This window comes from Equus quagga, chromosome 3 (genome assembly GCF_021613505.1).
Source record: "Equus quagga isolate Etosha38 chromosome 3, UCLA_HA_Equagga_1.0, whole genome shotgun sequence".
Classification (NCBI taxonomy): Eukaryota; Metazoa; Chordata; class Mammalia; order Perissodactyla; family Equidae; genus Equus; species Equus quagga.
In genome coordinates this window covers 97,605,095-97,622,637 of record NC_060269.1, presented here as the reverse complement: position 1 = coordinate 97,622,637, position 17,543 = coordinate 97,605,095, and the positions used below count along the sequence as shown (strand labels likewise).

At 39.3% G+C, this 17,543-nt stretch overlaps 1 protein-coding gene across 7 annotated transcripts in view; it reads left to right on the top strand.

The window, feature by feature from the left end:
• The window catches only part of MTHFD2L (methylenetetrahydrofolate dehydrogenase (NADP+ dependent) 2 like), a 142,697-nt gene that overhangs the window by 103,084 nt on the left and 22,070 nt on the right, over positions 1-17,543 (top strand). For 4 of the 7 annotated variants that reach the window (XM_046656362.1, XM_046656366.1, XM_046656367.1 and 1 more), the window contains one exon: positions 12,791-12,916. The exons of 1 other annotated variant lie outside the window; for it this stretch is intronic. In XM_046656362.1, coding sequence (XP_046512318.1) covers positions 12,791-12,916 — 126 coding nt within the window. Of the gene's footprint in view, positions 1-12,790; positions 12,917-13,740; positions 13,793-17,543 lie in introns of those variants that run through there. 2 more of the 7 variants (XM_046656364.1, XM_046656370.1) reach the window with 2 other exon arrangements.

Sequence of the window (17,543 nt, the reverse complement as noted above, 5' to 3'; positions counted from 1 at the left end):
CAATGTGCTAAGTACTTTATATACATCGTTTCATTTATTTCTCTAGCCATTCTTAGAAAGTAAATATTGTTATTATTCTAAATAGATAGATAAGAAAACTGAGGCTCAGATAGATGTTTTTCCAAGGTTACCCAGAAAGCCTCAGATTTGAACCTACTGGCCAGGGGACAGAGGAAGCTAGACAAGCACTTAAAATTGGCCATGGCTGGTATTTTTGTCGTGGATGATACTAAATATATAAGTTAGTAAGATAGTAATTTGCTAGATCATAAGATCTGCAAAGTTTGATATTCTCTGTGTGAACATGTGTCTAGCAAGATTTCTAGAGCAATACCTTGTGTGGTAGATGAAGAGGAAATGCAGTTTGCCTAATTTGCACATGTGGAGGCTTCATTATTTTTTTTCTTTTAACAGGCAAAGCACTGTTAAATTGTCCGTCCAAACTACTTTAAACATGTTAGGTTAAATTTGGTTATTTGTGTTTGAGATTCTGGTATTTGTAGATCTGATTTAATTCTAAAAACATTTCAGTTATTTGGTGACCAATTATCCAGACCACTGTATTCTTACACATCTGTTAAACAACCCCCTAATCTTTATTGACTGTTAAATTAATATCTTTGAAAAGTTAATTTATGTAGTGGAAACTCAAGCTTCATCCATTTGGACTTTCCTTCCATATTCCCTGAGGTTGCCTGTAAGTGCCCAGGCACGGTGGGGGCAGTTAGTTCTCACTGTTATGATTCTCTACCAGCAGCCAATAAGATATCTTTCATCTTATCTGGTCCTTGGTCAACTATCTACACATGTATTGGCCCTTTTGTTTCCAGTGGCTGTATTACTCTGCTATAAGAAACTAAGAAAGTATCTAAGGCATCTGCCTAGGCCCTCCTTGCATCTATTTAATTATTTGGACTATGGCACCTTCTCAACCTCTACACAGGCTATGAGGAAAAGATCCCTTTGTATTTGGATACCCAAAACCAATAGTGAGGTTTTTGCCGACTCTCCAAGACACAGCCCAAGGTGTATTGAGTAGTGACCTCTCCCTGGGAACCTCTTAAGTCTAAGCTCTCATCACTTCTTCCAGTTCTCCTTATTTTTCATACTTAGCCCTTCCATTTTCTAGTTTGAGTCCATCTGTCTGTCTGAAGTGCTAGTCTTTTGAAATCCAGGAGCCAGGGAGTAAATTCCTTCTTCTCTGCTTCTCTTTTTCATCTGTATCACTTCCCTATGTCAGTAAGCACAGATTGTCTTAGCTGCTGCTTGAATGTTTAAAGGAGGTATGTAGTATAAGCCTGACTATTGGCTTTCTTTTCATAATGCAAGTGCCTAACTTAAGCTTGGATTGTGAGGCATCCACTTCAAAGAGGCATCTACTTAAAAGACAGCTATCTCAATAAACACATCTCCAGCCACTAGATAAAGAACCAGGTTGCCCCTCCCCCCAAGACTCTTTTGTTTTAGAGATCTTGGTTGATTTCCAAAAAATGACCATTTGTACTTCTTGTTTTTTCTCTTACTATGCTTTAAATTTCTGCTCTTGTGCTTTGAATTCACCAATAAAGAATGAGCCTGTGAAACTCTAGGCCCCACCCTTGACCCCAATAAAAAGCAGAATCCCTGGCCCATGCTCTCATTCTCTGTCTCTACCAAGGACCTCCCTGTATGGCTCCAGGCGTGCCATGTAACTTCCAGGTTTTGTAAGTAATAACCCCTTTTTCTATTTTCAAAATTTCCTGATGGCTGTTGCTGAGGGCACCTTGCAATCATAAGAACCACAAGGGCTGGTCCAGCCACAACATTGGTTGTTGATAGGCTGAGACTGGCACACAGCAAGGTGGGAGAAGGGAAGATCTAAGACGACATACAAATCAAATACAGGGATTATGAAAAAACAGTTTCTGTTTCCTAAATATCAGGCTTCATTTGTATACATTATCTAGACTATCTGGCTTTCAGGAGCTACATCTTTAAAGCAAAGGAATTGGACTCTGAGGAACTGAAGGGGCTGTTGGCTATCTATAGAGCTCTCCTAACCTCAACTTCTCTTTTCAACTAGTACATGTCTCCTTGCTTTGACGATTTTACATACTGAACTTGGGAAACATTTTTCCTTTAAAGAAAGGGTTAAAAAGTATTTGAAACCTCATTCCATTTGACTTTAATACCTGGTGGTTGGTAATACAGACCTTTGCCTATTGCCCTCACTGGCCTCTAATGTCTACCCGTGCCCCAAATGCACCAGTGTCTATTTGAAGGGAACCAAGGGTCTGTTGATGGGAGGAAGAAAAGAGAAACATGCATCTGGCTGGACTTTGCAGAGAGAAGGTTTAAGGTAGAAGCTAATGGAACTACTCAAGAGTAATCCTATGAATTTCTGAGAACAAAGGGATTCCATATCCCTTGATGATCAAGTATGGCACAAAGCAGAGCCCTGCTGGCCCTCAGCTCTGTAAGGAACCTGGCATTGTTCTGGCACCCCAAGGATTAGAAGCTTTGGAAGCATACCGAGATTATCCTTGGTATGGGCGTTATTCTCATGACAGGCATCATAGCCAAACAGGTATCAGATAGGAACCAAGGAAGCCAAGGAAAAAAAGAAAAAAGAGAATATGGTCTGTGGCCATTGCCACTGACACGCCAATATATAAACACTTTTTGAGGATTTCTAGAAATAACAAGAGGACCCTTGGGGGAAGACACTGAGGTACTCTTACTACTAATGTAGGTTCTATTTAGCTAGGATGCATTTAGCCGTCATATGACTGTCTCCAAAGCAAATAATGCTGAAGAAAGTTTTTCTCATCTAGAAAGGAACATGTGCATTCATACAAATTCCATTGCAATTACTCTTGTTATTTAGGTTGTAGGACAACTTCTGGGTGAAGGAGTGATCCTCCTGAATAAGCATTTCCATGGTGTTACTTTTCTGTCTGAACAACAGTTCTGGTTTTGTTCCCAGCCTTACCTCTGACTCATCATTGTGAAACTAAGAAATCATTTAGCCTCTCGGTGCCTTAGAATCTCTCTTCTGTGAATGAGGATAATGGGTAAACCTTCTCTTGCTTCACTGAATTATTGTGAAGTTTAATTAGATAATGTTTGCACAGCCCTTTGAACTCTACTAATTAAATTGATGTGTAAATACGATGCTTCCTTTTATCAGGATACCTTGACTGAGCCATTTCATAAACACTTAAAGATGACTATGATAGGAGGATTCACAGGGAAAGGATTAATTTTTTTTTAATTCACGTGAACTCAATTCTGAGATTGTCAAAGAGGCATATGAAAATACCCAGTTGGGGTTCTAATTGATAAGAATAAGGATATAGCCTCTCTCTTGCTTAAGAGGTAACGGTTATACCTTCATATTAGGGTAAACTTAGCTCCTAGGGTACAGAATTGTACCCTATTGTGTGCTTTAGGTGTTGGTATTGTTACCAAAACTGAAGTGGGTTCCCTCCTGGTGAGTTAAATCAGACTCTACACCAGAAGTAGTTGTTTCACAAAGTAAACTGTATTTGAGGCAAATAGGAGACCATGGAATCATTTTCAGAGTCATGGCATCCCCAAACAAAGGGAAGCAAGGACATTTATTTTGGATGGGGAATGAATATTCAACAGGGAGAGGTGAGTACTTTCTCTTGTGCAGGTTCAGTTGGAAAATGTACTGCTACATACACTGCAGGTGACAGTAATAAGGCCTAAGCACCTCCTGGAGAGATCTTAGCATTAAAAATAAGGCAAAGGTCATAGGCAGAGCTCTCCTGGTGGAGAGGCTTGATCTGGTTCAGGGTGGTTGGTGCTTGCACATCCTTAACATAACAAAAGGAAAAAGAACAATTTGGAAAAACAATTAAAATATCCAAACCCACCCTTGAGTTCCTCAGGTAACTAGTCGATGACAGTATTGTTTTAATATGTTGTTTATTCAGTGTATTTTGCTAAGACAACATTGGTGATTTACTTCATATTTGTCACGTAAGGAATCACAAAATAACAGATTTGCGATCATCTAATAAGAAAGTTGTAACCTTTGAGGTAGGTAATTCTGTGCGGATCATCCATTGGTTAGTCTACACTTATCAGTCCAAGAGATTTTCACCCACAAGAAAGAAATCTTAGAAGAATCAGAAATCTTACTAAATTTCCTGATGAGAATAGTTCACCCTAAAATAATTATCCCAATTATTTTTGAAAATCTGCATTAATAATAGGCCTTTTTCTTTTGCAAGAAATAAATTCATAGATGGATTAATTGGCTTGGGGAAAAAAACCCAAGCTTACCTCCATAAACCTGCCTTGGGCTTTAGTGTATAATTATATTTGTAAGCTAGAATTTTTTAATGATGATATTATAAGTACATAACAATTAGAGTTCAGATTTTACTGGCTATCCCAGCATATAGAGTTGATATGTTTTATCAGGAACTTAGACAACTGATATAAGAGTTTTGAAAACTACTACATATCAAGCTGAGAGTTTACAACGGCAAGTATGTCTATAAACTCTAATAGCTAGTTTATTGTATTTGTAATGTGTCTTATTACCTCTATACTTCAGGAATATGTCTGCTGATGGATCAGCATAACATAAAAGTACTTTGAACTGTTACAAACCTCAAATTCAGCTTTTGATTCATATCTTCTGAATTATATATTCTGCCTCAAATCTTCACTTGAATGATGAGTAGAATTACAGGCAAACTTCAGATATTTTAGGTCTGAGTTGAGGACTTGTGAAAAGTGTGAGGGTGTCTTAGTGAACTTCTGGGCATAACAACCCAAGTAGGTATATTGTTGACATTTGCAGAAGAAGGCAAGTAAGTATTGATTATTATAATCCAAAGGGACACTAAGGAAAACAAAATACAGATCCAAAACTAAAATATATAGCCTCAGGAGGCACAAAGAAAAAAAGAATTTGAGTTTGCTACTACAGGGAACCAGAGAATGAATATTCTGTTTAGGCATCTAAAATTCTGAATGAATCTATCTCCTCATCCATTGGGGTTTTTAACTAGGAGGATGAGTGTTGTAAGAATGAGTCCATTCAGTATCATTTTTAGTCTTTCTTTAGCTTGTACTTTAAGAGAGTATTGTGTAAGTTTTGGTGCCGGCCTGGTAGCGTAGCAGTTAAGTGCACATGTTCTGCTTTGGCGGCCTGGGGTCCGCCAGTTCGGAGCGCAGGTGCCAACATGGCACTGCTTGGCAAGCCATGCTGCAGCAAGCGTCCCACATATAAAGTGGAGGAAGATGGGCACGGATGTTAGCTCAGGGCCAGTCTTCCTCAGCAAAAAGTGGAGGATTGGCAGCAGATGCATAAGTTTAGATAGAGGTCAGTCTGAACTCCGGTGGATTCAGCCCCATGAATCCTACCAACATCATAGAAGTGTTACCCACAAAAACTCTGGCACCTCTTTGAGATCTTCAACTGGGGCTTTATTTAGACACACAAGTACCAGTAAGTCTAAGTCGATATTCAAATAGCTGTGACCTCAGGATGAATAGGGAGTCCTCAGGGATTTTAGGAAAGAAACCATCAAGTCATTTAATATGTTGGCAATTGCATTTTCAGAGTGCATCTCTCCCTATCAAGTTAGCAGGTGTGGTGTCACAGAGGAGGAAAGACTGCACCTCTGCCCTGGGCCAGGACAAGTGGGGAATGTATGAGGCTTATTAGATACCCACCACTTGAGAAGTTTGTTTACTCCGAGGGAGACGTTGAATAAGAAGAGCAGAGTTTAAAGCTAATAAAGGGATGCCTAGATCAAGCAAAAGGTTGTCCTTTAACATTGGGAGAAATTTCTATTGTGAATTTAAGGATAAAATGGGAGATTGGGCGTTTGATTCCTCCTCCTCCTCTTCCTCGAGGAACGAAGTGCATTGTTCACTTCCTTTAGGTTTGTTTTGTTTTTTGGCTAATGTTCTTTCTGTTTACAGTATCTACAAATGTCTTTATCAAGTGACTCCTTTTGTTTAATGATTGAGAGTGTCTAATTGTTTTATCTGTAAAGCCATAAATTTATTCCAAGTCTTATTCTGTTTTTGTTCTTAGCCTCTTTCAAAGTGTTCAGTGCTGGAGGTCTGGGAATGGAGCTATTTCCCATTCTAGTTTTTCTTGTGTATTAAGCTTCCATTTAAGGCTCAAAGTTATTCACAAACAGTTAGCAGAGAACTCACTACTTCTGCATCAGGAGTTAGTGCTGAATGCTGTGTAAAGGTATTAAAGAGCTTGTCTCTGAATTTCCCACTGGATGGATCCTTTCTTTGCTTATAGGACTGAATCAGAGTCTACTCTCTGTTCACAGGAATGATTTGGGGGATAGTTTCCAAAAGACCTTGCCCAAATCTATACAGTTTTTCTAAATCTGCCTGATTTCTTATGCAATTTGGGGTCTTTGAATTCTACCTTTCCATCCACTTCTTTTGCATCTGAACATATATACTTGGGAGTGCTGGATTATACGTTCCTAAAACTATTCCTGATTCCTCTGCAAATTTTTAGGCTTTAGAAAATTTTCAACACTGCCTTTCGGCTCAGAATAAGACTAGATCTTAAAAACCAAGTGGTTTTCCTTTTCTGAGGGGGATTTAACTTTATGAGGTAATTGCACTTTGGGGGTTTCTGGCCAGCTGGAAGGGAAAAGGAACAAGTCAGAAGGCAATGGAGAAACTTAGGCTGGGGAAGAGGAATGATAGGAAAAAGGCTATTAGATTTGTGCTAAGATTTGGAGGAATCAAAGAGAGAGACCATTTTTAGTTTACCACATTTTGTTTGCCTTGGCCAAGAAATCTTTTAAGGGAACAATTTTGGAATCTGAATATCTTTGCATACTTCCTCAAGAACATTAAAAAAGGCAGACCATTGGATGTTTGAGATTTTATTCCTTTATGTTGTAAGGCATCTCTCAAAGGAACACTTTTATTCACATCAAAGTTCCTCAGAATGGCTATTGTAGTTCTAAATTATCCTTGGTGAAATGATGGCATTTAGAAAGGTAAGTATAAGAACGTGGGATGTGGTGTAAATACATGTAGGAAGCAGCAGTCTACATCAGAGGTCGAGCGGTCTCTGGTCTAGACTGAGGCAAATCTGGGAGAGCCTAGGACCGGTCAGTTGAAAGTGCTGTACCTCGTGGCCTCAGCGCCCCTGCGGCCTACTGGCTGGCCCGTCTCCAGCTGCAAACCTGACTAATTTGCAGTTCCCCGCAGACAGAAAGGTTTGGAGAGATTTCACGGACAAAACAAGACTGAGGACAGTTCTCATAAAATTTTGCTAAGTGACCCGAGGCAAAGTTTTTCCACAGGATTTTCCAAAGTTCAAAAGCCACTTTCTGAATTTCTCAGTCCTCAGGGTCAGTTTGAGGAATGGATTTCTCTGACTTACCCCCATACCCTTCCTATGAACTTTTCTCTTATAGATACACAACAAAAAATGACAGGGACAAAGACAAATTGTGTTATAAGTAATAAGACTGATTTCCACCATGGATGAAAGTTCTTTAACTGATTGGATAATGAAAGAATTCCTAAAAAGGGTTCCTTATTCGTAGAAGATAAATTAAACTCAGCTTTTGGGGAGCTTTAATGAAAAGAAATCAGATTCAATGTGAGGCTTACCTCATCATCCCAGTCAGAGAGGCCAGCAGCTTCCTGTCCCTGCCGGAGGCTCAAGAAGCCACAGAGGCACCAGCAGTTTCCGAGTTGAGGTCTTGGATCATGGCCAAGAGAAGTTCTTGATTAGATCTTTGTGGATCCCCAATAGGGTTGAATACCGGCTCTCCACAGATATCACCCGAACAATCCATTGATAAGACAAATCTGAGTTTATGGAAGCATGGGACAACACTGCCTTGACAGTCCCTTGGGAGCAGTGGTCCCTGGAGCTAGCTCCTATCAGCCTGAGAAGGTTGATTCTGAGCATCTCTTCCCAATTTCATGTTCAGTGATATCACCTTGGCAGCTTGAAGTCAGCCATAGTAGGAATATTTATACCACAGAAATCATCAAATTTCACAAATCAGGGATTTTTTCCCCTAGAAAGCCAGTTTACCTTAGTAGCATCTTGGGGTATGGGAGCAAAGTTGAGATAGTTAGGAGATGTTGAAGTTTAAGGCAAGTCTTTTAATGCAGAGGCTTGATTAGGGTTGGGGAAGGATCATACTATAAAAGGTTAGGATTTGTGGACACAACAAGGAGAGGGTTTTGAAGCAAGGGTTTCCAAGAGTCTTGGAGAATAAACAGTCATTTGATACTATCTACTGAAAAGTCAAACAGTTTGATGTTAATTAAAATGAGTTTTTCACTAAGTTCCTGAGACAATGAAATTACTTGCAACTTTTATCTTTCTGAGCAAGAGTTTCCTGGAATAATAAAGTCATGTTGATGAAGATAGTGGAATAGTAAAGTCATATTAATGTACACAGTAAGCTATGTGGGTGTGGATGGTTTCGGTTCTCACATATAATGCCTGAGCCTTCAAATTATGAGAATTAAGGATATGTTTCCATGGAATTGTCACAGCAAAAAAAAATAAATAAAGCTCATAGGAAATGTTCCCTTGAAATCACTCTTCATTTTCAACTTTAACAAAAAGCAAAAAAAAAATTTTTTTCTGACACTACATCCTAATGGTATGTATAGGTCTTATCTTGACCAAATATTTAAATAGCTTTTACTGCTATTTCACTGTTGTCAAGTGATAAGAATTTAAATATATTGCATTTGTATACTCCCAGAACTAAATACATCATCTCTAAGAAATTTCTGTGTCTTTAAAAATACAACTAATGAACAACTTTATACTTCCAATCATTTGCCTCTACAAGAAAACAAGTAGACGACTTAGAGTATTTAACATCTGAAATAGATTTTTTATGTCTCTTTGTGATAATTTCAACCATTAAATACCATTTGTATTATTTCTTTCTTGTCTTTAGTAGAATGATAAGGTCAGAAGTCTGTAAGGGTTTGGAAATGAATTAATTGAGAGAAGAAAGAAGACATTTTTTAAAATTTGACTGATAAAAGAGAATGTTTAAATCACACAGTTGGAAGGCATCACGAATCTTCCCAATTCAACCCTTCCTCTAGCCTATTGTGAATATTTCTAATGGGGAATAAGGACAATATAACATTTCTCTTTGTGACATTTTTTATTATTCTTAAAACATTCTCCATATTGAGCTAAAATCTTTTCTCTTACTTTGTTCCCTCCTTCCTTCATTCTTCCTTCTGAAAACATACAGAGTAAATCTACTCCCTATTCATTTTAACATATTGGAGATACTACCGTGACAACTGGGTTTTGCTTTTTGTTGTTTTTTTTTTCCCCTGAGATAAGCAGCCTGAGTGTATTCACCCATTCTCCTATTTCAGAGGTGCTCAGTATGTGGACTGGTACTGGTCTGTTACTGTTTCTTGGCCGCTGGGAACCATATGTTACAGGTCCACAACAAGATATGGAGCTGCTTCCCTCACTGAAAAAATCTTGCTATGAAAAAGTCAAGCTAGCTGAGTTAAACAGTGTGTTGAGTGATAGAGTTGCCTTACCTTATGGCACAAGCTTTTTTATCTTGTCGCAGACTGACGGTAAGCCATTAAACCAACCAGTTTGATAGCACTTGCTCCACATGACATGATTTCTTGATCTGTTCTAATCACTCTTCACTAGACCAGCCTCTGCAATGCAACCAGCATTTCCAGAGAAAGTCTGCTAAAAATATAGTGGCAACATTACATCCTTGTATCTGGACACTGTTTTTCTTAGTGTAGCCTAATAGTTATTTTAATGACTTTTTAATCAAGTACAGAACCTCGTCAGAATTATACATTTATCCCCTTTCAAATTCTTCTTGCCACTTATAGTCCATCCTTCCAAAGTGGCTACCTACTAGCTATTCTATCCAGTTTCGTGTGGTTTGGAAATATAGACTATACAGCTATTGCTGGGTTAAAAAACAACAACAACAACAAAACTCAGTCACTTTAAACAACCACTTTCTTTTTTCAATTTCTTATGAGTCTGTGGTTCAGCTGGTCAGTTATCGTGACGGTGGCCTGTTTCTTCTGACCTTGACTGGGCTTGCTCAAGCATCTGCTGCCTTCAGCTAGTGGTTGCTGGAGGCTGGCTGGTCTGGGATGGCCTAAGCTGAAACAACTCAGCTCTCCTCCACAGGATTTGTATCCTCCAGTAGACTAGTTTGAGCTTGTTCTCATGGCGGTGACAGGATTCCAAGAGAGATAGGAAGCACACAAGACCTCTGTAAGGATCAGCCCCACCCCTGGCATAGGGTAGAGCAGAGAAAGATGGAAAATGGACCTGGAGGAGGACAAAGATAAAATAACTATCACAATGCCCATGTGTTCTTCCAAATTCTTTATAAAAAATTTGAAAATAGCACTGACAAATACTTTTCATGGAAGATCTTAATAGACCTTTTTACAGATGGATCGAGTGTTTTGGAATATGTTATCTAACCAGCCATGACTGTACCAATAGGAGCTTTCATCCACCCACGTTTTTCCCTCATGTTAATAAGGGTTCAGTGAAAAATTTTGTCAGATTTGATGCTGCAATTAAGATGTCATCTGTAGTTTTCTGAACATAAACACTCACTGCATTATTTATAATAGCAGAATATTGGAAAGAGTGCAGAATGAATAACTTATTGTAATCCATAAATTATTTCATGTGGTTTTTAAATTTCAAATAATTGATGAGATAAGAACATGCTCACAATTTTAGTGACAAAAATGTAAGATACATAGTGAGACATAAACAAAATTAGAGGCATAATACTTTATATCTAAAAATAAATATTTTGAAATACTAGAAAGAAATGCAACAAAAAATAAAATTATTATCTTTGGATGGCAAGATTATAGTGACTTTTATTTTCAACTTAAACTTTTAGATATTTTCCAGATTTTCTACAACAGACATATGTAACATCATCATCAGAAAAAAATAAACATGCATTTAAGTTTTTCCCATTTTGAAATTTTCCTGGAAATTAAAATCAAGCTCACATTTCTCTCTATTTTGAAAATTGTGCCTTTGTCCATTGCCAGTCAGATATTCTAAGAAATTGTAATGAACAATTACAATTGGGAGGTAGATTTGGATCTGTTTCAAAAGCATAGCAGCTGGATTTTAATAACTATTTCATCAACATTTTCATCTTAAAAATATTTCGTGCAGGGCAGGCCCGGTGGGGTAGTGGTTGAATTCACGTGCTCTGCTTAGATCTCAAACATTGATGCCTTGTTGGTTATGTGAGTTTGTGGCTGAGGAACCTATCATGTAGGTACATCTCTTTTGGCACTGATCATTTCTTTATAGTCTTTAAATTCTTACTAACACTAAAAATCATATGTCACAAGGTGACATGTAAACAATCTGGAATGCTTAAATGGATAGTTTAGATGCTAGAAGAATGCCTCTGGGGTGGCCCTTTTCCTGCAAGGGGGTAGAATGTGAAAGTGAGTACATCATCTACCAGACACAACATCCACCAGAGGCATTGGAGTAGAGTAAAGATGGCCACAAATTCTTTGATTTTCCTCACACTGAGAAGTGGAGGCTGTATCCCTCCTCTTAAATCTAAGTGGATTCTGTCACTGCTTGACCAATAGAGTAGGACAGGAGCAACATTGTGCCAGTTTCCAGGTTCCAGCCTTAAGCAACTGGCAATTTCTACTTCCTGTCTCTTGGAACACTCACTCTTGGAAGCTGCCAGGCTGTGAGAAGCCCAAGCGACATGGAGAGGCCATGCCTGTGTGCTCCAGTTGATAGCCCCAGCTGAGTTCAGCCCTCCATGGTCATCAACTGCAGCCATGTGAATGAGCCATCTTGGACAGTCAGCCTGGTCCCATCTTTAGATGACTTCAGCCTCAGCCACAATTTAATTATATGACAGACCTCAAGGAAGATCATCCACAGAACCATGAAACATAATAATAAATTGTTGTTTTAAGACACTAAGTTTGGGGATGGTTTGTTACTTATTAACCAAAAAATTGTAACATTAGCCATTGTTAGCTGGTACTATTGTACTTGAAATAAAATTTGAAAATAGTTATAGAAAATAGATGGTGATATAAGATCTCTGTAGAGCTATCTTTCGAACTGGAAAGTAGAAATAGTGAGTAGAGCTTACTGATCTTACACCTTTCCGAGTCACATACAGACATAATGAATCAAAGAAACCCAGAAGAAATAAAAAGAAAGCTCAAGATAGCACTTCGTGTTTAGGGTTGATGAGATACCACTTTGTGTAAGGCATTGCACAGGTTACCACAACACTGGGGAAGATGAATTATTATCATTCTCATTGATTTTCTTTTTCTCTGTCCTTCCTCCTTCCCCTTCTTCCCTCTGCTTCCAATTTCCAAGTTGTTTTCACTCCTCTCCACTCCACTGCACTTCAGCAGGAGCCTCTTTCATCTCTGTAAATTCCCCATGCTCTTTACAGTACATGAAATACAAAAGGATGCTGCTCAAGCAGGTATCCATTTGGAGAAGTCGGGTGAGCAATCACTAAGGTGAAAGGGTAAATCCTGGCAGGATTTTATCCCCAGAAGCCCCCATGTGCTACCTTTGCTCTTTGGTGTGATCAGAAATGATCAAGCGCAGTTGGCCTCTTCCTTAGGAACAGTGTATTTTGTCTATTTTTTCAAAGCAATGACAACAAAAAATTAGATGTATAAACCTTTGTTTTACTCAAGGACAAAGTTCAAGTATTTTCCAGAGTGTTTTACAACTCTGTTTTACTTTCAGGTATTCCAAAGTTGATTACATCTGATATGGTTAAAGAAGGTGCTGCTGTAATTGACGTGGGTATCAACTATATCCACGACCCAGTGACAGGAAAGACAAAATTAGTTGGAGATGTGGACTTTGAAGGTAATAAACTTTATCTCTTGATAAGTAAAGAAAAGGAAAGATTCTGCTTTGCATGTTTTGATAGTAGAAGAAGAAACTTTCTATCTGTTGGGACATTGTTAAGTTATTAATCATTACACCTCTTTCCTCTGAGGGAAAAGAGTTTAGTCGTACTTACATATGTCTTCCCTTCCTTCTTTCTGCCTGCCTGCCTGCCCACCTGGCCTTCCTTCTTTCTAGCCTTCCTTTCCTTCTTCTCTCCTTTCTTGGGAAGAAAATAGAATCGCACCATTAATGTTTAGTTTTAAGATTAAATTCCTTGTAGTGCCGTTTTTTAGTGAAAGAATTCAGCTGGCCTTTTATAGCAGGCATTATTTTGATTTTTTGGAGTGTGTCTCTATACTTCGCCGTCCATGCTGTATACTCAGCCTTTCACTCTTAGAGCCAGAAGGCATCTTCAGATGCGGGTGCTAACCCTAACTGCATTTCAGACCTAGACAGCTATCTGGGCCATTTAAGTCAATATTCTTTACTTGTGTTGTAAAGAGGATGAGGAAGAGGAGCTAGGCTAGCATTTCTATGTCCAACGAAGGAGATAAGGCAGCCAATGTGTCATAATGAAAAAACAATCCTAACCCAATGCCTTATCTCTACAGATGAGGAAGCTGAGCCCTAAGACAGACATGTTTTTATATGCCTGACCCCTAATCCAGTTTTACTTCCAGTATCTTTGTCAGACTGCATTCAGGGTTCAGTGTAGTCTAGGAATCCTAGATGTCTAATAAGACATGAATGTAGTAAAGTAAGTGGAGACATTTTCATATTAGAAATATTTTTTATATTAGATTGATCATTCTGGCCAAAAAGAGCAGAGCCATGTGAAGAAGAAGAGCCATGCAGACACTCAGCAGTGTCTAGGGTATTGGCGCCACAGGTAAGATTCCAGTGTGCACCAAGGACAGGATCCAGGTAGGCAATCTGAGCCTGGTGCTAAAAAGAAAAGAAAAAAAGGAAAACCACAGGACAGAAATATGCAATAATACACTCTGGGGACAGAATGGTGAATAAGAGCAAAGTACAGAGGGACCTTTTTTTTCTTTTTTAAAGATTTTATTTTTTTCCCTTTTTCTCCCCAAAGCCCCCCAGTACATAGTTGTATATTCTTTCATTGTGGGTCTTTCTAGTTGTGGCATGTGGGATGCTGCCTCAGCGTGGTTTGATGAGCAGTGCCATGTCCGCGCCCAGGATTCGAACCAACGAAACACTGGGCCGCCTGCAGCGGAGCTCGTGAACTTAGCCACTCGGCCACGGGGCCAGCCCCCAGAGGGACCTTATCCGAGAGCATACTCCTGCCCTCATAGGCTGTCATTCACAGGGTCCCTGCCAGGGATGGAGCTTCTAGTCTTACAGGGGTGGCTCTCCAAGTGAACGTGGTCGTCTGTCTGTATATATGTGTGCGTTATGTCTGTCTACACACTGAACTCTTCTAGGAAATGACCTCATTTCTTTATTTCATTTTTCGTGTTCAATCACCAATGTCAGATGTCAATAATTTATTTGAATTTCTCAACTTGAAAGAGTTAAGGATACATTTCATTTTACAACTTAACCTTGTTTCTTATTTTTTCACTGTCATTCTGCCTCTTGATAACATTATAGTTACCATGTATTTATTGCAAAATCACCACCCACTTATGATGCACCCAAATGGCACAGACAGCACATGATAACTGGCTCAAGGCAAGAAAAGCAGGGATGTTTGCACTTCACAACCTTGACTGTCCTTGTGGGGCCAGCTTACCCAGTAGTTCACTGCATCTTATAAGATCCTTCTCTCATAGTTCATTGGTGTCAGATTATTTCCATGCCTTCTTTTTGTTTTTGTTTTTTTTTTGAGGAAGATTAGCCCTGAGCTAACATCTGCCACCAATCCTCGTCTTTTTGCTGAGGAAGCCTGGCCTTGAGCTCACATCCGTGCCCATCTTCCTCTACTTTATATGTGGGATGCCTACCACAGCATGGCTTGTCATGCCGTGCCATGTCCACACCCGGGATCCAAACTGGGGAACCCTGGGCTGCGGAAGCGGAACGTGTGCACTTAACCGCTGCGCCACCGGCTGGCCCCTCCATGCATTTTTATGTTTAGCTAAGAATGGTTTTTACTCATGAGGGTATTCTGAATATGTAAAAAAATGAGCCTTTTTAAGTGGGTGCTTATGCTTAGCTACACATAGATACGCACTTCAGTTTGCATACCACTCTGCTTGGTCGAATCTTAAATTAAATTGCAGTTACGTGCATCGAAGTATATAATGAAATAAAAAAGGAAATGACAGAGAAACAAAGGTATAAGATGAACAGGAAAGAGAATTAGGCTGGGAGACTGAAGAGGTGCTTTTAGATCTAGTATAGTAACCTGATAACTTTGCAGTCTCTCTGGCCATCAGTGTTATTAGTTAAATGATAGCAATGACAGCAGTGGCTCCTTCCAGCTCTAGTGCTTGGTGCATCTTGGACATTCAACTGAGTGCTACCAAATGATTGTGTAAAACCATGGAAACTTTTGGAAGGTCAGGTTTCTCTGATCCTGCCATGAAGTATGCCTATATGATTGATAATATCACTCTTACTACCCTGCTGGTTCATGGAGCCAGAGCCCTAAGGAAGGTCTGGACTTGGAAAAGAAGGCCTTGCCAGCGAGGCCATGACTCAGCCACCCAGAGGAGCAGGCAAGTGATAGGTTTTGACATGTTGCTCTTCAGGTTGTTCATCAGGACTTAACTTGAGGTGAGGGATGATCCCTCAGCTGAGAGGGAGGAATTTTAACTTGATGCCACAAAACTTATAGGTAGCGTTTGGCTGCAGATTGCCACAGGGAAAGTGTGGCTGCTTTGCGAGTATCGGTGGAAGTTTCACTATAACCATAGCCAAGACAAACAAAACAGATGAAGGTAAAGTCAAATGGTGAAGTAAATTGTCCCTGTAGAAATGTTTGGCGCACTAATAAAGGAAACAGGACTACCTATTTCCAGTAGATTACTTTTATGAGAATGATTTGTAAAGAATCATTTCATCAATGACCCCATTTGGGCCATTTCAGAAATGTGTAAATCATTGCAAATTCGCTGATTTGTAAAACCAAGAGTTATTTTATCTATTTTCTTTCTAAGAAAAGACAAATGCATACTTGTGATCTTCTTCATTGTGAGATGTTTTGGCTTCGGTTTTGAATCAGGCTCCTCTATAAGAAGAGTGATATTTTATATCAAATACACCATAAGGGTTGCATCACCACTTACTATGGTTCTTAACAAAAGGAGACATAAAAACTCCCTAAATATTTCTTTTTGACTTTAATGTCAGGTTTTTGCTTTGGTTTAGATATAATTTCCTCCAGAGCACAGCTTCCTTCATCTACGAGGGTTTCTTGCTCTCATTTTTGCCTCTGCTCCATTCTCTTCTTCCTTCTTCCTCCTCTCCTGAGCCCAGAGTAGAATAGAATAGCCCTTCCTGAGCTGGTGGCATTGTGTTGTGGTCAGGACTAGAGAGAAATAATTGTTGTCCCTCCATCACTCCTCCAATAATTTCCTGCCACCTCAGTCACAAAATTGCCAATATTCTTAGAGAGAGAGCTGGCAAGTCTAGTAGAAAATTACATTGAGAGTAAGGAAGGTATGAGAGGCTTTCTTACATGGGGATACCCTCTTTTCAGGTCATTTGGTATTGTTCTTCATTTAGTAATAATAGTAGCTAGTGTTTGAGAAGTACTTACAATGTGCTAGGTACTATTCTCAGCCTTTTACATAACTTATCCCTTTAATTCTTACAACAACCCTATAAGGTAGATATTGCTATTATCCCTCATTTACAGAGGCACACAGAGCCTGGGCATCTTGTCTGAGATGACATAGTAATGGGGCCCTGTGGGTCCACAGCCAGGCGCTTGGAATTTCTACCCTCTGTTGTCCCCACTATCTTGTACTTCACTTTGCTAATATTTTGTTTTGGGGACATGAAGTTACTTCTTTTATTCCGCTTCTCCCCCAGGAGATGTATAGTAGCAGATTTTAAAAGTGTCTGGACAACAGTATTGGCGTACAGCAGCCCTCACTTTGCATGGTTCTGATATGTACAGATTTCAGTTACCATGGTCTGGCTGAATAACAGCAGTCCCCCAGTGAAGCGGTTTGAATTTCAGTTAGCATGGCGCATTAACTGTATTTTCATAAAGTGCAGACTCTTCTGCTAGCTCTTCAGTCCACAAATCATTATGTAAATAAATGTGCATCGTGATCTGTGATCAATCCCATCACTTCTTTCAAAATCTCTTAGTGATTGGTCATAGCACGTTTGCTGTTCAGTTCAGACAGCAAAGTGTGTAATTCTGTTGACTCCTTGTCTCCCAGTGATAAACCACATATTTTACAAAAATAGATCTCAGAAAGAAGGAATTGCCGGCAAATAAATGAAAAGTGATAATACTGAAAGTGAAATTTGAAATAGCTGGCCATGGGATGTTGATGATGCCACCGTTTGCCACTTGAGAGACTCTAGGTATACACCCAGAGGAACTTAGTGAAGCAAACTTAGCGACAAAAATGAGGAAAATGGTTGTGACTAAAAGGATGGCAGTGTCTCAGAGGAAGTG